Source organism: Phocoena phocoena, chromosome 3 (genome assembly GCF_963924675.1).
Source record: "Phocoena phocoena chromosome 3, mPhoPho1.1, whole genome shotgun sequence".
Classification (NCBI taxonomy): domain Eukaryota; kingdom Metazoa; phylum Chordata; class Mammalia; order Artiodactyla; family Phocoenidae; genus Phocoena; species Phocoena phocoena.
Window position 1 is genome coordinate 149,176,624 of NC_089221.1, and position 21,590 is coordinate 149,198,213.

The window sequence follows — 21,590 nt, forward strand, 5'->3', positions numbered from 1 at the left end:
GAGGCCTCTCATTCCCAGAGGCCGCGCAGAGGGACTCTCAGTCTGACGAGAGGGGTGGTGCCGGCGACACTGGGTTGCCTACCCCAGACGGGAGGCGGAGCTCGGGCACCACCAGGCGGGGCGAGGCGGGGACAAGGTGGGCAGGGCGGGGTGGGCGGGGCCGGAATGAGTGGGGCGGGGCAATAGCTACAAACCCGCAGGCGCGCTGGTCTGCAGAATCCCGGCTGCCCTAGCCGGCTTTTAAAGAAGACTCTCAACGGAGTTGAAAGGGGAGAGAGAGCACAGCTTCGGTTAGCACGGCGCATTGCACGTGTTTACATCAAACACGGAAAGCTTACAGTTTGCGTCATTGGGAGTTAATGGCAATAGTCTGACTCTGGTGAGGCCTGTCCTTAGGGCTGTCCTGGAGCAAGGCCTCCGCTCTCTTTATAGGTGGCTGTAATTGAGCGCTATGCGCCAGACACTGTTCTAAACACAAGAAACGGATTAACTCATTTAGTCCTCGTAACAACTCTATGAGTCATCTACTTAAGATCATCCCCATTTCACAGATAAGGAGCCAAGGTCCAGCAACGTGAATAGGCACTTGGGTTCAGGTCTCACTGCAACTCCAGCTCTTCTAAAAAGGGCTAGAAGACTGAGGTGAAATGTTTGTTTTGTACGCGGGCCTCTCACTGTTGTGGCCTCTCCCGTTGCGGAGCACAGGCTCCGGACGCGCATGCTCAGCGGCCATGGCTCACGGGCCCAGCCGCTCTGCGCCATGTGGGATCTTCCTGGACCGGGGCACGAACCCGTGTCCCCTACGTCAGCAGGCGGACTCTCAACCACTGCGCCACCAGGGAAGCCCTGGGGCGAAGTTTTGCAAAGCCAAGTGGTTGGTTTGTAATGACGCTCAAACATGCGTGCGCCTCAAAATCTTTGGTGAGGGGAAGTGCTTGCTCTAAATTCAGAGACCCAGATCCCGACCTAACGCTGTCTGATTTTTCAGGGTTGTGGTGGAACACAAAAATCTGCATTTTGAACAGGCTCCTCGGTGATTTTGAAGAAGCAAGTTAGCCGATTGCATTTACAACAATGTTAAATCATGATGTTAAATCACCCCTACCATACGCCTAGACGACCTCTGCGGAGGGTAACAGGGACAAAGAGTTTGGGGTAGGAGAGAGACTACTGATAATGTACCTATTAAAAGAACATCAACAAGCTTTTATTGCAGGCCCTACAAAAGTGCCCCTTCTCCCCAGCGGCACGAAGTCACCGGGTTCCAGGCATGACTCCCGGAGCCGCCTAGCGCTCCCGTGGCCCCCGAAAACGAGGCACTGCGATCCCACCCCATGCCGGAGGGGGCGCTATTCAGTTTCGTTCCGATAGGAATGGAGCATTGCTTTCTTTCTGCGCTTGCGCGGCAAGGAAGCCTCACTTCCGGCCTTGTGCGCCCAGGGTCTGAAACCTGCGGTCGCCAGGTAGGTGAGTGTAGGGGCCGCCTACATCCCTGGAGTTGTCTCTGCGTGACCCCCAACCGTGCAGTCCGAGTCCTCCTCCCACAGTTAGCCTCAAGGTCCCAGTGCCACCTTCGGCCCAGATCCGTTTAGTCAAGCATGTGCTCCCCACGCACGCTTTGCTCTGTGTAACACCCAGACCCCTCACATCCTTCGTTTTCCTTCAGTCGCCTTCTTCCGAGGCCACCTCCCTAGAGCCCTTGCGCAGGGATGGGAGAAGTGTCCCGGATGCAGAGAATGCCCCGGTACCCCATTGAGCGTCCCTTCGCTCTCTCCCTTGCCTTTCTTTGCAGACCGTCACCATGAAGTTCAACCCCTTCGTGACCTCGGACCGCAGCAAAAACCGCAAACGTCACTTCAATGCCCCCTCCCACGTGCGCAGGAAGATCATGTCGTCTCCACTCTCCAAGGAGCTGCGGCAGAAGTACAACGTTCGCTCCATGCCCATCCGCAAGGACGACGAGGTCCAGGTATGTGTCCTCCGGGCTCTGGTTACCCAGCTGCGTGGCGCTCGGGCGCCGCCTTTGCCTGAGAACGTCGAGTGTGCTTGGACGTGGAGGACTGGCAGGTAATGTGACCCTGCAGATGTGTTAGACCGGAGATGGGGCCCAGAGTCACCAGAGAGCGCCTGTCCAGCCTAATTTAGAGCATTCCAACTCAATTCTTTAATAATAATAATTTGAGAAGTATACTGTCCCAACCAAGCAAAACTCTTGTTTTCTTATTTTGTCTGCGGAGGCCGCTAGTTTGCCAGGCGTTACCCAGGGTGGCTGTTTGAACCAGACTTTGCAGGGGAATGTTTTGCAATAAGAGTAAGGTCTTGTTATCATTGAGTTTAGTGGAAGCTGGGCACTTGATGGTGCTGGACTTGGCAGGGAGAACGGAGAAGCAGCAGCAAGTCAGAGGCCTGAAATTGTGAGAGTACGGCCCATGTGAGAAAGTATAAGCCCTCTGTTCTCTGTGACTGGAGCTTAGGACTAGGCTGTGTAGTAGAGAGGGGAAGTGAGGGTGAGCAAAATAGACAGGGGCTCTGTTCATTCCTTGAGGGAATATTTACTGAGCACTTACCAGGCAGTGTTCCCTAGAACACTAACAGTGCACAAGATCTACAGGCCCCTCTTAAAACCTCAGCACTATTGACTTCTTGGGCTGGATAATTCTTTGTTGTGCTGAGCTCTCCTGTGTACTGTAGGATGTTTAGCAGCATCCCTGGTCTCTCCCCACTAGATGCCAGTAGCACCTCCTCATAGTTATGACAAGCAGAAATATTTCCAGGTATTGCCCAGTGTCTCTGGGGAGCAAAATGCACCCCTGCCACCCTCCCCCAGTTGAGAACCATTGTTTTAGAGAATGAAGTAAGGGATTTGGTGGATCACCTAAGGCACTGGGACTCTGAAGCTTTGAGGAGGAAAAGACTGGAAGCAGGGGATAAGTTAGGCTGAGATTGTGACAGGAATAGCATAGAAAAAAATAATTCAGAAGTATGGTTCAACCTCTTCTCTCCTGGATCCTTCCCATCAGGCATGTTCTAGAATGGGGGGGGATTGCAAATGCCTCTAGGGTCTAGTTAGGCAAATTAAAGGAAGTGGGCTCTTTTAAGGGAGATAGTCATATACCCTCAGCCCATCGCTGCACTAGGGAAATGAAGACTCTTCAGTTACGTTCAGTTGTTGTCAGATTCTTCAGTTTTGCAAGAGACCTGGAAAATCTGGATTCTTTACTTTATAGAAACTGCTTTTGGCTGAGATCACCAATAACCTCTTATTTATTTATTTATGTATTTATGTATGTATGTATTTACTTATGGCTGCATTGGGTCTTTGTTGCTGCGTGGGGCTTTCTCTTTCTTGCGGTGCGTGGGCTTCTCTTGTTGTGGGGCACGGGCTCTAGGCGCCTGGGCTTCAGTAGTTGTGGCACATGGGCTCACTAGTTGCGGCTCGCGGGGTGTAGAGTGCAGGCTCAGTAGTTGTGGAGCATGGGCGTAGTTGTTCCACAGCATATGGGATCTTTCCGGACCAGGGCTTGAACCCGTGTCCCCTGAATTGGCAGGCAGATTCTTAACCACTGTGCCACCAGGGAAGTCCCCACCAACCTCTTTATGACTAAATTCAGTGGTCACATCTTGGTCTCACTGTCGTTGACTTTTGTTTTTGTTTTTTTTCTGGCTGCGTTGAGTCTTTGTTGCTGCGCGTGGGCTTTCTCTAGTTGCGGCGAGCAGGGGCTACTCTTCATTGTGGTGCACGGGTTTCTCATTGCCGTGGCTTCTCTTGTTGCGGAGCACAGGCTCTCAGTGCGTGGGCTTCAGTAGTTGTAGCACGCGAGCTCAGTAGTTGTGGCTCACGGGCCCTAGAGTGCAGGCTCAGCAGTTGTGGCGCAACGGCCTTAGTTGCTCTGCGGCATGTGGGATCTTCCCGGACCAGGGCTCGAACCCGTGTCCCCTGCATTGGCAGGCGGATTCTTAACCACTGCGCCACCAGGGAAGCCCTGTCCTTGACTTTTTCAGCAGAATTTGGCATAGGTTGCACCACCTTACTTCTTGAAATAGCTTCTCTTTTTAGCTTCTGTGACACTTCAGGCTCACAATTTACTTGCAACTTCCCAGACTCCTTTGCTGGCTATTTCTCCTCTGCCTGGTCCCTAAATGCTGGATTTTGTCACAGGGCCTGCACCTGGTCTTCCATTGGCTGGCCTACATGGTCTACCTAGGTGGTAATATTTATTCCTAAAGTTTTAAATGTCTGCTCTGTGCTAACACCTTCCTCTTTTACATCCCAGTCCAAACTACTTTTCTGACCACAGAGCTGTAGATCTAACTGCCTGCTGAACATCTGTATTTGGATATCTCACAGACATCTCAAGCTTCTTATGCATGAGATCCTGATATTCCCGCTGCCTCTAAAATCTGATTCTCATCCCATCTTTCACACCTCAGTAAGTGACACTTCTATCTCCCCACTTAGGTATATCATAAACCTTTAAATTATTACTAACTTTCCCTAACCCCTCTCTTCTAATCTATCACTAAGTCTTGTTGATTTTACCTCCAAAATACCTCTTGAATCTGACCACTTCTTCATATTTCCATTTTAGTTCAAAGCATCTGTCGCTTCCACTGTTACTGTAGTCCACTCTCCACAGAGCGGCATTGTTTGCAAATTAGATCCTGCTTAAAACCTATCCGTGGTGCTTGATGTGCTGACTGTAAAATCTAAATCTCTGACAAGGCCCTGCGTGAGCCAGTCCAGGTCTAATTCTCTGACCTCCTCTCATCTTATTATCCCCCACATGCTCTGTCCTTCAAACACATTGGTCTTTTCAGGTCCTTAAATGCACCTAAATCTTTTCTCCCTCTGCGTCTTTGTCCAGAATGCTCCCTCTGCCTGGAGTGCTCTTCTCCCCTTTACCTGGCTAACTCCTCCTTTTGCAGGTCTTATATTAATGTCAGTTCCTCAGAAAAGCCTTCCCAGATACTTTACTCAGTATTTTAGTATAGCATCCTTTATTCTTTTTTCATAGCATTGAACACAATTTGAGATCATTTTTTAAAAAAAACTGAGGCATAATTTACATACAGTGAAATGCACAGGTGAGTTTTGGCAGATGTAAAACCATGTAGCGTCACCCTAATATGACGTAGACCATTTTTTATCATCTCAGTATCTTCCCATGTGCCCTGTTCCAGGTAGGATTATATATTTGCATGTTTACCTCTCAGCTGCCTACTACCCATCAGACTAAGCTCCGTGAGGCCAGAGAACTCTTCTTTTTTGTTGCCTGACCTCAGTGCAGAGCCTGGCACACAACAGGGGCACAATCAATATTTATTGAATGGATGAAAACTGTTGACGGGTTGGAATTGGAAGATGAGATAAAGAAAAGGAGCGCAGGGGCTTCCCAGGTGGTACAGTGGTTAAGAATCCACCTGCCAACACAGGGGACATGGGTTCGAGCCCTGGTCCGGGAAGATCCCACATGCCACGGAGCAACTAAGCCCATGTACCACAACTACTGAGCCTGCGCTCTAGAGCCTGCGAGCCACAACTACTGAGCCCACGTGTCACAACTACTGAAGCCCATGCGCCTAGAGCCCGTGCTCCGAAACAAGAGAGGCCACTACAGTAGGAAGTCCGTGCACCGCAACGAAGAGTAGCCCCCGCTCGCCGCAACTAGAGAAAGATGGTGCGCAGCAACGAAGACCCAACACAGCCAAAGATAAATAAATTAAATAAATAATTTTTTTTAAATGTGTAAAAAAAAAAAAAGACAAGGAGGGCAGGGGAGAAGGAGCTGCCGTTTTTTTAATGCCTGTGGGGTTATGAATGGTTTCTTTTTTAGATATGAAGAAAATGAAACTCAGGTAAAGTAATAAAGAATAATATAGAAAATGAGTGTCTGAGCCAGGAATCCAGGTCTCTTAACTCCAAAGGCCATACTGGGTAAGCACTTCTCTGACCAGGAGAATAAAATCGTCCCAGCTAGGTTTGTTAAAACTGCCTTTTCTCTCTTGGGATCTTCTAAGTCTCACCTACCTCTTTCTCTGAGCAGTTGACTATGCCTCCTGTTTTACAGAGGAAATTCGAACTATTGTCCAGGATCTTGCACAACTCCCGGCTCCACACCCTCTGGCTTACCTGCAGTTGCACCCCTCCCATCTTCATTCTCTCCTGTTACAGTGAAAGAGAAATCCCTGTTTCTGTGTAAGCTATCCTGCTGCCACTGCATGTGACATCCACCACTCTCTTACTGCCCTCTTGAGATCCTTCTATCCATTATCCCCCTTCTCTACAGTTTCCTTTACCTCTTCCTCCATACTTGTTCCTTCTCATCAGCATTTAAACATATTCATGTTTCCCCCTCTTTAAAAATAGAAAATTATCCCTTAACTTCCCATCCACGTTGAACATGTGTCCTCTCTCTCATCCTCTTCAGATCCAAGCTCCTTGGGTCAGTCTTTCTTCACCTTCGTCTTCTCACCTCCGGTGAACTTGTTGCCTTATCGTAACGGCTTCCATCCCACTGCTCCACCGAAAGCACTGTAGCCGTGACCACCAGTGACCAGCTTGTTGTCATCTGTTACTTTATCCTTCCAGTAGTTGACCATCCTAGGGCATTTGGCCTTCTTGTCTTGGCTACTCTAACACCACACTTCCTGGTTTGCCATTCTTCCTGGCCACTTCAGTCTCTTTCGTAAGCTCTTCCAAAATGTTGGCTTTTCTTAGATTTCTACATTCCTGTACCACCAGCTCCCTAAGTAAAATCAAGCTTTGAGTTGCCATCTCTTTGGATGACTCGCAGGTCTTTGTTACCAGCCCAGTTGGCCTTCCCGCTGTGTATGGAATTTTCATGTTCCATGCCTCTGGGAAAGGCACATCCATCCATCCAGTTGCCCAGCCAGACTCTGGAGGTCATCCTCGCCTCTTCTCCCTCACCTTTCCACAGTCGATTGAGTCTTATCCTGTCTCCCTCCTCTCTGGGTCTAGCGTTTGTCCACTGCTCTTTATCACGGGTGTCCCTTTGACTCCTTTTATTAACACCTTTCTTCAATCAGGATGATACTTAATAGGGGCTTTTTCACCTACTTTTTCCATGTGAGGGTCTCTGGTCACGTAGACTGTGGTGGATCTTCAGTGAGGCATGCGTGGCTCTTGTCTTTTCAACCTGAAAATCGCCTTGGTGAGTAAGCTGAACAATATAGGTAGACATTTGAGGAGTATTGGGATTCGCCAATTCTTTACATGTGGTATTTCCTCTGTGCTTATATGGCTACTGTTTAATAGGCTCCTGCCTTTAGGGAAACCATAATAATCTAGTTAGTTTTTGAGTAGAATTGGAGCATGAGCTGATTTTTACTTGCAAAAATAGCCCACAAGATTTTAATTTAACGTTTTTTTTTCTGACTATAAAATATTTGTATTAATTGTAGAAATCTTGAAATTTAGAAGAACATAAGTTAAAAAATAGTCATCAGTAATTCTCCTTCCTTCCTAATGGCAACCATAATTGACATTTGGATATATCGTCATCTCATGTTACATGCCATATACAAATATGAAGCATATACACATAAGATTCAGACTATATATATAGCCTTGTATTCTCCTTTTTTGTCTAAAGGTCATGTCTTAAGCATTTTCCTTGGTCATAAATTGTTTTTTGAAAACATGGGTTTTAGATGGTTGCCTGAGAATCTCAATATAATTTTTTTTTTAATTGAAGTATAGTTGATTTACAATGTTGTGTTAGTTTCTGGTGTATAGCAAAGTGATTCAGTTACTAAGTATAATTTCTTTAACCATTCTCTGTTTAGATCTTGAGAGTGATTATATATTCTTTTTATTTTACTTTTTGTAAAAAATTGAGCTATAATTGATGTATAACACGTATTACTTTTATTTATTTATTTTTGGCTGCGCTGGATCTTCATAGCTGTGCGTGGGCTTGCTCTAGTTGCGGCGAGCGGGGGCTACTCTTCGTTGCAGTGCATGGGCTTCTCATTGTGGTGGCTTCTCTTGTTGTGGATCGTGGGCTCTAGACGCATGGGCTTCAGTAGTTGTGGCACACGGGCCCTAGAGCGCAGGGAGTTCAGTAGTTGTGGCATGTGGGCTTAGTAGTTATGGTGCACAGGCTTAGTTGCTCCACGGCATGTGGGATCTTCCTGGACCAGGGATCGAACCCATGTCCCCTGCACTGGCAGGTGGATCCTTAACCACTGGACCACCAGGGAAGTCCCTAACGTGTATTAGTTTTAGATGTACAGCGATTATATCTTTTTACTCTCAGGATTAGTCATGTGATGACTATCTTAGTTCAAGGAATGTTTTGTTCAGGTAAGAGAAGAAAAAAATACAGGCAAAGAATTTCCACCTGACTTAGAATAATACAAAGCAGATTTATACCAAAAAAAAAAAAAAAAAACCCCAGCTGATTTTGATTGAATCAAAATTTGACTGAATACAAAAAGTTCTATTTTTAGCCTGTGTGTTGCTGATAATTAGTTTCCTCACTATGATGTTCAAGCATTAGAAATGGGGAGAATTCTCTTTTTTATTTTCTCTCAGGTGGTTCGAGGACACTACAAAGGTCAGCAGATTGGCAAGGTAGTCCAGGTGTACAGAAAGAAATATGTCATCTACATCGAGCGGGTGCAGCGTGAGAAGGCTAATGGCACAACTGTCCACGTGGGCATTCACCCAAGCAAGGTATGGCCTGGGACTGCGCAGTGGTAGTGGGCGTGTAGCATAGCATTCCTACTAGAGTTGTTGGCTGTTGGTACTTTCTGCACAGGCGGCCACGGTAAGGACTTCCCTGGGAGGAAGGCTTGGTTGGTTCACTGGCTTAGTGATATCATGAGGGATCCAGTTCCTTTCCCTGTCTGTTTTGTCATCCTTGGTGAAGGCCCCGTCTGCAAGCTGGTAGCAAGAGTGTTCCAGGCATCACTTTCCCACTAGAGAGTGTCCAGAGGGAGAAGAGAGAACACCTCTTCCTTCGGCCCTCACACCCACCTGGTGGAATATGCTGTTCCTCCTTTAACCTCCCATTTTATACGTTGTATTGTAGGGTCTCTCCTCCAGAGTTTCAGATCCTTAAGGGCAGAATGGTTGGGTCTCACTCATCTTTATGATCTCTGTATTGCCCAGCAGCTGGTGGGAATGCAGGTATTTTTAAAACAATGCATTTTGCCAGCCAAGGGCAAATTATACTGCCGACATGGATAGACAAACCATCCATGTGGGTAGTATAATGTTTCACAAGCTAAATGACACTTCGTACCACTAAATTATCTAAATGGTCTTCTAGAGCCGCAAGAGTTAGGAGCTGGGCATTGGGTAGCAGAAGAAGGAACCCAAGCTACTGTTGTCGAGGGAAGATCTGCTGTATAAGATTAATTGTGGTTATAAGTCCTTTCTCCTTAAAAAAAAAAAAAAAAATTTCAATATCTGTTTGTTCTCTTATGCTAACAGGTGGTTATCACCAGGCTAAAACTGGACAAAGATCGGAAAAAAATTCTTGAACGCAAAGCCAAATCTCGACAAGTTGGAAAAGAGAAAGGCAAATATAAGGAAGAACTTATTGAGAAAATGCAGGAATGAATATAACCTTTTGTGCAACCACGGTTTACCTGTAGATTCTTTTGCCTGGTGTGTATTCCTTTGAAACTTTTCCAGGTGTCTCTGGAACGTTTCATTTCCTTCCTATTTCGTTATTGATATGTGGCTCTGTATATCTACTTTTGCTGTTTCGATTAATAATTTTATGAATAAAAATTGGACACGTTTTCTTGTTCCAAAACATATTTATTGCCTTTTAGATAAAATCCATCTTACTTTCAATTCCCCACTGCCAGTCTTTCACATGCTTAATCCACAGGGCAGCAAAATACAGCAGCAGTGAGGTTAAGACAGCCCTGCTCCTGCCTGGACCCTCACGCCGATGGGGCAGACAGGACAGGGCTCTGGTCCCTGAGGCAGAGGTTGTCCCACTCGGTGTAGGTCCGGCTGTGAACTGGCACGCACAGAGGGCAGTGCTGCTCAGCACTCACACTCAGGCCTGCCAGTCTGCTCTCTGGCCAGCTTCCTCTCCCTCACACCCCAACCAAACCCAAGGGCGTACAGCTCACTGACCCAGCTGCCCTGCCGAAGTCTTGACCTTGCTAGTGCTATTTCCATGTGACTGAAATGCCCTCCTCTTTCCCGGGGTTCAACTCAGAAAACTGACAGTCTACAGGCAAGACTTGGTTTACAAATAGATTTTGCTTGTCCTTCTATTGTTTTCATAATTTAAAATTAATTTCCAACATTTAAAACTTATGAGATCACAGAGGAAATCCAGATCTTGTGCTTCATCTAGCTGCATGAGGCCCTGATCCTGGGCAGCATCGGTTGTGTGGAGCCAGGGTACCCTGTTGTCTACCCCCAGTGGCATCTGAGTTTTAGACTCCGGGTCTAACTTCTAGTCATTCTTTAAGATTAGCTTCAGAGCCACATCTAAAATCCTCCCTTGCCCCTGGGATAATCTATTGATGAATGCATTAAACAGCCTTTTACGGCTCGCTAGTAACACAGGGTTTATCTGACGCTCTGGTGTTTCTTAATAAATGTTGATTGAATCAGTTATTTCCCATTTTGACTGGTGAAGAAAATGAGTTGAGGTTAATTGTCCAAATCCCAGAGAGCCTAAGAGATAGAGCTGGGATTTGAACCCAGGCCTCGGTGCATCAGAGGACATTCACCTCCCACAGCCATCTGCCTCCGGTGTTCCTCCTGCTCTTAAGTCAGCCCTTCACTGGAGTCTGACAAGAGCCTACACACTTATATGGAACAGAGAAGAATTTACGTGTCTGTAGCAGTAAAAGCATTAGTGCTTAGTGGGAAAAGCATTGTCACCAGTGGTCAAGCTCCAATCCCAGCTCTACCACTGGACAGTCAAAGGCCTTTGAGCAAACAGCTCATCTCTGAGCTTCCATTTTCTCAGTAGTAAATAGATGGTAATACCTTCATTGCCTTCCTTTCTTATGTTAAATGCAGAAATAAAATGCCATGATCAAATGGGCTCTTTCTGAGCACACTTTGATAGTGGGAGTGTATAAATTCTAATATCGCTATTATTGTTCAATTAACTTCTATTTCAAGTTCTGACATTCACTTTGCACTCAAAGAAGGAATGATTTTTCACAAAAGATTGCTAAGAGCACAAACCACAGAACTCAATATGCACGCTCTGACTGTGGCATTGATTTAAGAGTAGGCGGAATGATACTGGCTCCGTAGCCAGACGGATCTTGATTCAAGTCCTGCTGTGGTCTTCAGACAGCCATTTTTATGACCCTCTGTTTCTCTAGTCTATGTAAGAAGCTGGAAATGCTGATCTTCAAGGCTGAAAATTAAAGTAGCAGTCCATCAGATAGATCCCCCTGATTTTAGGAGTCACGTGGGTGGTTGCTAAAATAGTCTCCGCCTCTTGCCTGGAGATTCTGTGATACAGTACGTCTGAAGAGAGAACTCTTCAGGTCTCGTGTGCATCTGTTTTTTTCACATGGCCCTTGTATGATGCTTATGACTAGGTAAATTTGGGAGATTGTGGATTAGGATGTATACATACACACAGCACATAAAATAGAGCAGGTGCCCAAAACGTGGTGGCTATGTTAGCACACTGAACCGTATGTCTAGGGAGCATAACAAGTAGGTCAACCAGCAAGGGCTGTGGTTTACTTTTCTGATTTGAGGTTTTGTCTTCATTCTCGAACAACACATGTTTCAGGGCCCCAAATTTGCATAAAGGTCAGATTTCAAACGATTATATTTGTAGTAGGATGACATCTTCCGATGCCTGGTCTGGGCCCTAGGCTCCAGCCGTTACACTCACCATGAAACTTAAATTATATTTCCTAAGAGTTATATTTGGTTTCTTTTCAGCAACTTTGTTCAATACAAGTGATAAGAGCTTTGAGAGCTGTAATCTCCCCCAAGTCACACCAGGCTTTTTATCATCAGCCATGTGAATAATAGTGCATGATCAACAGTGGGAATTTGACATCAACTGAGAGCTCTAATCCCAGCTCAGTCAGCTTCTAGCTGTGTGACCCTGGGCAAATGGCCAAACCTCTCTGGGCCTCAGGTTTGTCATTTATAAAATGGAGATGAAGAGTACCTACCTCTGGGACTTCCACTGGTGGCGCAGTGGTTAAGAATCTGCCTGCCAACGTAGGGGACATGGGTTTGAGCCCTGGTCTGGGAAGATCCCACATGCTGTGGCGCAACTAAGCCCATGCGCCACAACTACTGAGCCCGTGTGCCACAACTACTGAAGCCTGTGCGCCTAGAGCCTGTGCTCCGCAGCAAGAGAAGCCACTGCAATGAGAAGTCCGTGCACTGCAATGAAGGGGAGCCCCCGCTTGCCGCAACTAAAGAAAGACGGTGTGCAGCAACGAAGGCCCAACGCAGCCAAAAATAAGTAAACGTATTAAGAAGAAAGAAGGAAGGAAGGAAGGAAGGAGAAAGGAAAGAAAAAAAGGGAAAGAAAGGAAGAGAAGAGTACCTACTTCACAGAGTTGTCAGACTTACTACTTGAGATACTGCGTGTAAAGCACAGAGAACTCAGCAAATGTTAGCTATTGTCTTTCTGAGGAGATGGGCAGTGTGTTTGTCTGAAGGAGCAGAGGGAAAAGGTTTTTTCCAGGGAGTTTGGATAAAATGCTGGTTCTTGAACAAAGGGGGAGGGTTTAAAGGCATCAATATGGTGTTTGGGCTGCTGCAGGAAATGGGGACTGCAGAATGCCAGCTGGGTGGGCCTGCTTATCAAGGTTTTGGCCTGGGGGGTTTTAGCATGTTTCCTGAAATGAGTTTGAATTAAGCAGTTTCCTACTGACCTTTTCATCAAATTTGCAGATGTCCATTTATTTGAGTGAGTCCCCTTGTGCTATTTTGGGAAGACTCCAAACTTTTAAACTTCACATAACTGATTCTGAATGTCTGCTTTCATAGCGCACTTGGGTTGAGATGTTCAGCTACAGAGGTTTTCATGTGAGTTGGGTCGGCAAATAAGTAACCAAATCTTCTGGGAACCCGGCAGAACTGTACTAACCGAGAGTCCTTCATACTCTGCTGATGCTACAGCCTTAGAGCAGTTCCAATCTGGTAATGGCTTGGGTCTTTGTTCATTGTTCTTTTAAATTAGTTTTTTTTTTTTTTTTAAAGAAGTAATACTTATATACATAGTACAACATAAAAAGGTACAAAACGGGCTTCCCTGGTGGCACAGTGGTTAAGAATCCGCCTGCCAATGCAGGGGACACGGGTTCGAGCCCTGGTCCGGGAAGATCCCACATGCTGCGGAGCAACTAGGCCCGTGCGCCACAACTGCTGAGCCTGCGCTTTAGAGCCCACAAGCCACCACTACTGAAGCCAACGTGCCTAGAGCCCATGCTCTGCAGCAGGAGAAGCCATGGCAATGAGATGCTCGCGCACCGCCACGAAGAGTAGCCCCCGCTCGCTGCAACTGGAAAAGGCCTGCACTCAGCAACAGAGCCCCAGTGCAGCCAAAAATAAATTAAAAAAAAAAAAAAAAGGTACAAAAGGTATACAGTGAAAAGTAAGTTTCCTGGGAATTCCCTGGTGGTCCAGTGGTTAGGACTTCGTACTTCCATTGCAGGGGGCATGGGTTCAATCCTTGGTCAGGGATGGTTGGGGAACTAAGACTAAGATCCCACAAGCCGCTCAGCATGGCCAAAAAAAAAAAAAAGGTAAGTTTCCTTGTCACGCTGACTCTCAAGTCACTAAGTTCTCCCCAGAAGCAGTCACTGTTTCCAGTCTTTTATATCCTTCTAGAAATATTCTGTGCATATATGATTGGGTTTTTACTCAAAGTTTGATCCGTAAAGAAGTCTTCATGAGAACAGCAGGTCATCCAAATTTAAATAACTGTATGAGGTTGATGTATTTCCTGAACACCATAATTACAATATAAACATGCACCAGTAATACATATTCTGTGTCCATCAGAAATAATGAAATCAACCACATCCTAGCCTATCCCCAGTAGGAGGGCGGCTAATTCTGCAACAGGTTTTAAAGGTCTCCTCTTAGGCCTTAGATGTCTCTATCTTGTTAAGTAATGTATAATTTAAGGTTTTTTTGTGTTTTGTTTTGTTTTGGTTGACTTACTATTTGAAATAGGAGAGGTAGCATGGCTTAGTGGGAAGAACAGGAGCTACGAAGACCTACATTCAGATGCCAGTTTTGTCACTTAAAACAGCTAGACTTTGGGCAAGTTACTGTGGGATCTTCCCGGACTGGGGCACGAACCCACATCCCCTGCATCGGCAGGCGGACTCTCAACCACTGCGCCACCAGGGAAGCCCTGTAAAGTGGATTTAATAACATCTATATTAGGTGTTGTGAGCACTGAATGAGACAGGTAATTCAAAGTACCTTGTTTAATGACTGGCACGCGGCCATTGAGAAATGGTAGCTGCAATTATCAGTGGTGTCTGCCGGCAGTGTACGTTCCCTACCTATGTGCAGAGCAAACAAGTAGTGAATTATGCTGGAATTTCAGCTTCTCCACTAACTTCCAACGTTCTCAATCAACTTGGAAAGGAGCTTTATGACTCCGTGGCTTTGTAACCCTGCATGCCTGTTTAGGGTTCCTTGGGGTTTGCGTTGTAGTGTTTTATAATCCACTCTTGTTTATTTCATCCTACTGAAGTTGCCTCCGAGAATTTTCCTCTAATTTAAAAATTATTGAGGACCCAAAGACCTTATTTATGAGGGTTATATCTATCGATATAATTTACCATATTAGACATTAAAATTTTAAGATTTTTAAATCATTAAAAAATAATAAACCCAAAACATGTTAACAGAAATAACATTTTTAAGGAAAATAGCTATCTTTTCCAATACAAAACAAAAAAATGTTGCAAAAAGAGTGACATTGTGTTACATTTTTGCAAAATTCCTTAATGTCTGGTTTGGTAGAAGGCAAATGGATTCTTACAATGCTTCTGCATTCAGTCTGTTGCAATATGATGTTTTGGAAGCAAAGGAAGCAAAGGAAGCAAATTCAACCTCACACAGATTGGTAGTTAGAAAAGAGAGGGCTTGGTGGACCCCCTGGGAGAGTCTCAGGGACTCCCCAGCAGTCCTGGGACCGCTGCCCAAAGTCTGGTTTATTTCCTGCAGGAGACTTTAAATGCCTTGAAAGCAGAGAATATTTCTTCATTCAGAGGGTCACTGAATGCTAGTTCCTGGCCTTCTCCACAGTTTTCACTTGGAACATGTGATAAAATGTTTTGGACAGACTGACTGATAGAGGGAGCTATTGGCCAATACTAGCCCACAAATATAATACCGAGATTAAAGATTTTTCTCTTTCACAGAGGCTGAAACAGATTTCCACAGAACTGGTGTCTGAACAGCCACATCCCTGTGCTCCCCAACATCTGCTTCTCAGAGAGGCTGCCAAGAAGGCAAGGCAAAAGTTAGACTTACCAAGATCAACTTAAAAACATCCGCATTTATTTTTAAAAGGGGAAAAAATTTTACAATAGCCCAGAAAGTGGAAGCAACCCAACTATCCAACCACGGATGAATGGAGAAACAAAACGTGGTATATACATACAGTTGAATATTATTCAGCCTTAAAAAGGATGGAAATTCTGATACATGCTTCAACATGGATGAATCTAGAGGACGTTATGCTAAGTGAAATAAGCCAGTCACAAAAAGACAAATGTTCTATGATTCCACTTATATCAGGTATCTTGAGTAGTCAAGCTTAGAGAAACAGAAAGTAGGATGGTGGTTGCCAGGGGCGGGGGAAGGAGAGAATGGGGATTTGTTTAGTGGGTATGAAAATGTTCTGGAGATCAGGTGCACAACAGTGTGAATACTTAACACTATTGGACTGTACACTTAAAAATGGTAAAGAAGGTTAAGTTTTATGTTATGTATATTTATTTTGCCACGATTAGAAATAAGTTTTTAAAAAAAGAAATGGGAAGAAAGAGCAAACTTTTTTCTCTAATTTAGTTCTGGCTGATTTCACCCTTTCTTAACTATTCAATTCAGTTGTACAAGTGTTTATTGAGCACATTCTATGTATAAAGTGCTTCTAAGGAACAAAGATCAGTTAAACAGTGCCCATAATCAAGGAGTTTGCCCTCTAGTAGAGGGTTGGTTAATTTATACACACAAACAAGTAGAAGGCCACAAGACATGCAATAACAGAATGAAAATAGGTCTTGGTGAAGGTGATGCCTGGACTGGAACTTAAGGACAACAGAATTTCTGTTGAGACTGAGTTGTTGCAGGGGGCAGGATGAGCACGAAGGAGACCAACTAGTTTCCTGCCTTGTCCTTCAGGTAAAGGCTTGGAATCGCGTTTCAAGAGATATTAAAGATCTTTGGTCCAATTTCTCATTTAATCCAGGAATCCATTCTAGTTGAATGAAGAAAGAAATCAGGAGGCAATTCCAGGTAAGGAAATGTGACTATTGCTGGGAAAACATGGTCCAGGGTAAAGCACATTGGATTGGTTTATAGATTTGCTTTCCATCTTGCTTCTGCCTGAGAGCTCTGTCAACCTCTCTGAGAACTGGGTTCCTCTGTTCCAAGGTTGTCACACACTACAATGAACATATGTGAAAATCCTTGGCAAGCATTTGAAACTCCATGTTACCTTCTCCTTACTACTCTGGCTAATTTCTACTCCTCTTTCAAGGTTCAGCTCAGGACTGGCTGGGATGGAAAAGTTGTGCACTATGGTCCACTCTACCCAGTGGCCTGCTCACAAGTCCATCTCACCAGCCTGTGAACTCCCTGAGGGGAGGCGGTGTCTGTTTGATTTCTGTAACCCCCAAACTTGGCACAGTGCACAAGTCATTCAGTAGGTAAGTAGCTAAGAGCACTGGGCTTGAAAATCACACCGTCAAAGGTTAAATCCTGGCTCCGCCACTTAGTAGCTATGTGACTCTGGCCAAGATCCTTAACCTCCTCCCTGGGCCTCAGTTTCTTCAACGGCAAAGTGGGGATAATAATGAAAACGACTTCATAGGCTGTCGTGAGGTGTTTAAAATAAACTCAAGCACTTAAAGCTCATGGCCCAGTGCCTGGCACACAGGACTTCTGAACAGAAACTTACTATTAAGTTCTTTATATGTTTGTTGCATAAGATAAAGCTGTAAATACCTACACTCTTTTCTTAAAAGGGTCACCTTCGTATCAGAAAACTTTGCTGAGCTCCTGGTGACTTACCCCTACCTCTGGGGCTCTGGGGTGACGTCCCTCCAAGGAGCAGGAGCCCCAAGACCGGCCGGGGGAGGGCGGGGCTCTGTCTCCCGGTCCCCGGCGGGGCGGAGTCCGGCGCGAGGTCACGTGGGGGTGCGGGAGGCGGGTCTTTGCGCGCGCAGGTCACGCGGCCGGTGTTGACACTTCCGGGTGGGACCACAGTGAGGCGGCGGGGCAGGGGCTGGCACCTCCCGCAGCAACTATGGCGTATACGGGCCTCACCGTGCCTCTCATCGTGATGAGCGTGTTCTGGGGCTTCGTCGGCTTCCTGGTACCCTGGTTCATCCCTAAGGGTCCCAACCGGGGGTAAGTGCGCCAGGCCTGCCTGGGGAGGGACGCGCGGTGAGGACCCGCGGAGCCGGGCGGGGGAGGGGGCGATTCCGCACCGGTCGGAGACCTTGCCCGGGTGATCCTGCCCTCCAGTCAGGCCCCGACCCCCGTGCAGCCCCTCGACTTCCTTATCGCAGCAGCCTCAGTGTCTCCCGGCCTGAACGTGAGGAGGGTGACTTCCGGCGGACCCTCCTTGGGAAGGAGTTGTAGGGGAATTTTTTCTCATCACGTCTCTGTGTGGGGAGGGTGCAGTCGGAAATGGGTTTATACCGACTCAAGGAGAAGTTGGGGTTCGTCCCTAGACGTCTGTCGCCCTTTTAGCCCTGCCGTCCACCCAAATGAGGCCTCGTTTGCCTAAACTTTAAAGGAACGGATCAAATAAATAAAACAGAAATTGATCTCTCTGCCTCACGGGCTGTCGCAGTTGCAGAGGACAAGCTTGTGCGACAACGTTGAGCCCAGGCCTTCCATCTAGTGGGCGCCAGGATCTAGCTGGGGCTTGATCTAGAGCGAGATTAATTATCAAAGAGTCGGAGGTATTGTTTAGAAACCCCTGCGTCATACCTTTCCAAGGGCTCTCCAGCCCTTGTATGTGAGTGTAACAAGCTCTTAGAATGATTGGTTAAGAAAAGACTTTTTTCCCCCAGACTTCTTTGTTAGAGCTTTATCTGTTTTGTAAGTAAACTTTTTTTTTATCGTAGTATGAAACAGAGTCTATCTTCAAAGGGGCTTTGGAACACCCTCTTTCTGGTTCCTCTTTGCCTTTTAGTCATTTTTTTCTCAGCGGCAAGATCATGTGGGGTGAAACTTAGACTGAAGTCACAGATTTGGGGGAGCACCATCTCTTGTTTTATTCTTTGAAACGAATTGGTGGCTTCACAGTGCTCTGCATGCAGAGTAGACATTCAGTAAAGAGTTATTGAGTGGATAAGTCTATTGCCTTTATTAAAGGAAAGAAAATGCTATTACTTCCTTAATGTTTTGTGACCTGAACCCCTTTTGCTCTCTGGAATAAACTGTGTTAGACCTGTTACTTCCATCGAGCTTACAAGTAAATCATAATTTGTTTAAAAAGGAAAAATGGTGGATGAATTTCTGTCATTTCACTGTATTAGGTTCCTCTTCCACACCCCACCCCTAGCATCAGTTATATAGGGTCATCTTTCCAGCCTGTAATAGATGATTTGGAGTGTCAGAATTCTGGGGTTATTAAAACAATTTGTATTAACCAAATTTAATTCCTTGGGCTTGTTTCTCCTACTGAAATTAGAGAACAACATGGTACTCCTTTGTTGTGTTTCTGTCTTCAGCTGTTTCATTACCCACTGTCTGCCTTTCCAGCCGTCATACTCAGAAAACATTTATTAATGTTCTGGTAGTGTTGACCACTCCTTTCTTGAAGACCCCCATTTGGGGCCCACCATGCCCAGCCTTGGGTCTTGATGCCACTGGTGTTACCCGGGGTAATGAAACGCCTCCAGTGGTCCATGGGCTACTCAGTTTCTAGCCCTAGTGTCACTATTCAGGTTTGACCTGCTAGTGATATGTTATCTGGATCTAATTCATAGCCTCCACCTCAGTCCTTGTATTTCCTGCTCTTGGCAGGATTGAGCAGGTCTTAAAACACTAGGTGTCTCCTTGGAGTTACTGTATTACACTTTGAGAAACACTGCTCCCGGCTGGATGATCCCTATGACCTTGGATAGTTTAGTTAACTTTTCCATGTTCCTGTTTCCTCATTGTAAAATGGAAATATTAGTACTGAATTAGTATTAGTTCCCCTTTACCTTCTGAAAAGACTGCAAGTGATTTTTTTTTTTTTAAATACACGAAGGAGCTGAATTGATTCAAGGACTATGGTGAATTTTTAACGCGGGAGAGCATTTCTGATTTGAAGGATTAAAAACATCTTCATTAAGGAGCTAAGTAAAGGTGCTGTGTGAGAAGGGAAGAAAGGAGACTTTGCTGTTAAATCCTCTTCTCTGAGACCCCTGCACATCAGAATGCAGAAACCTGGGTGATTAGGAGGTTTTCAGGACCTCATGAAGCTGGGGGAAAAAGGGAGCAAAAGGGGAAAAACTCTTCTGAATCTATGTATAACCTAAAGCAAGCCTCTTACTCTCATCTTTTCTACAACTGAAAAAGGGCTGGATGAAATGAAGTCTGTACCTGGAGTACTGGTTCCTGACCGTTCCTATTTTTCATGATTTCCCATTCTCCTCTTAAGGAATCCACAGATTCTCTAAAAGCTTCAGATTTTTTCACAGTGGCGCCCTTAGCAGTAGTCGTGGGGGAGGGAATGGGGACAGAGCACGGGGATTAGTGTTACAGTTCAGTCAGCTCCAATTTTTTCAGACATAACATTTTTGAACATTCAGAAAAATAGAGTAGTACAGGTATTGTATAACACCACCTAGATTCAATAATGCTGACATATTCATATTTGCTTTATATTTGCTTTGTCTATGAATCCAGGTGTGCATACATACATACATAATTTTGCTGAATCATTTGAAGGTAAATTGCAGTTATCATGACACTTCACCCCTAAACGCTTCAGCAGGCAATAACTTAGAAGAAGCACATTAGGAACTGATATCTTAATTAAAATTTTTTTTTTCTTTTCTTTTTGGCTGCGTTGTGCCGTGCAGCTTGCGGGATCTTAGTTCCCTGACCAGGGATCGAACCCGCACAGTGGAAGCGTGGAGTCCTAGCCACTGGACCACCAGGGAATTCCCATGAGGGAGCGTTTGATATCGAACTATTAATCAAGTAGTACAAAGGGGCCTCAGCTGTTTCCGATCTCTGAGTTGGTCTTTTGGGGAAGGGAAAGACTGAGGAAGGGATTCCAGGTTGGGGCAGGGGAATGGAAGAAGATGAGCAGAAGCTTGGGATGGAGAATAATAAACATGATGTGCAACCCCCAATACCCGTTTATATATGTACTATAAGGTACATGTTTTGAAGAATGTGCCTTCAGGATATATCCGGAGTCTGACCAGTTCTCACTACAGGCACTGCTACCAGAGTGGTCCATTGGTGCAATTCCCCACTAACTGGTTTTTCTGCTTTTCCTTTTGCTTTCTCTTCCCTAGTCTATTTCCACCCTGCAGAGAGATCCTATTAGAATTTGGGTCAGCTTTTGTCAGTCCTCTCCTCAAATCCCTCCAAAATAGCTTCCCTTTTCCTTTCAGAGGCTACCAGATACCTCTGACCTCACTTCCTACCAGGCTGTCCTTGCTCAGCTCACCCACACTGGCCTCTGTCCTCTTTGAATGCCTGATACCCTCTCACCAGGAACCTTTGCTTTGCTAAAGTTCAGGGGTTTTCATCCCTTTTGTTGACTCCTCTCTCCCCAGAGCCTGGTGCATACAAGTCACTCTGAATCTGTTGAATGGACAAGCCAGTGTATTAACCACAGAAAATATATGCACGCACACAGAATTTCTAAAGGATGAGTTAAACATAATATACATAGGAGTTCAGATATTTGCCCCCTGCCTTCTAGGAGATAGTCTTTCTTACTCTATGGGGTGTGGAGACCCCCTCTTTGGAAGTCACGCCTGTGAATGATGGGGAGGGGCATTGAAAGGTGATAAGCTGCAGAGTGATGTAATGAAAGGAATATTTTAGAAAGATTAACCCAAGGTGATTGTAGGAATGAATGAAAGATTGTATGGATAGAATGAAAGGGAAGGAAGAAAGTTTTGAATCTGCCAGCAGTTAGCCAGGCAGACCTGATCAATTTTGATTTTAACGATGGGAATAGAAAGGAAAAAAATCCACATAAGGAGAGCTGCTTCAAAGGACTAATCCACAGCATTTGATGACTGAAGGTGCAGGGGAGGCATGAGTAAAAAGATGACAGATTGGAGGGGTGGGTCAGATGGGTGGAAATGGCAGAGCTTCTCTGGAGTAGGAGATTTAAATTTGGAAAGAGAAATGCGAAAAGAATATCATGAATTCAGTTTTT

General features: G+C 45.5%; 2 protein-coding genes across 2 annotated transcripts in view; both read left to right on the forward strand.

Moving 5' to 3' along the window:
- The first annotated feature begins 1,801 nt into the window (after positions 1-1,801).
- RPL26L1 (ribosomal protein L26 like 1) lies at positions 1,802-9,788 on the forward strand. The gene is made up of 3 exons (XM_065874282.1): positions 1,802-1,969; positions 8,558-8,698; positions 9,461-9,788. The coding sequence occupies exons 1-3, from the start codon at positions 1,802-1,804 to the stop codon at positions 9,587-9,589; spliced, it is 438 nt and encodes a 145-aa protein (XP_065730354.1). The 3' UTR covers positions 9,590-9,788.
- A 7,641-nt stretch (positions 9,789-17,429) lies between these two features.
- The window catches only part of ATP6V0E1 (ATPase H+ transporting V0 subunit e1), a 34,700-nt gene continuing 30,539 nt past the window's right edge, over positions 17,430-21,590 (forward strand). Inside the window, exon 1 of the mRNA XM_065874291.1 lies at positions 17,430-17,593. Coding sequence (XP_065730363.1) covers positions 17,490-17,593 — 104 coding nt within the window. The 5' untranslated portion in view covers positions 17,430-17,489. The remainder of the gene's footprint in view (positions 17,594-21,590) is intronic.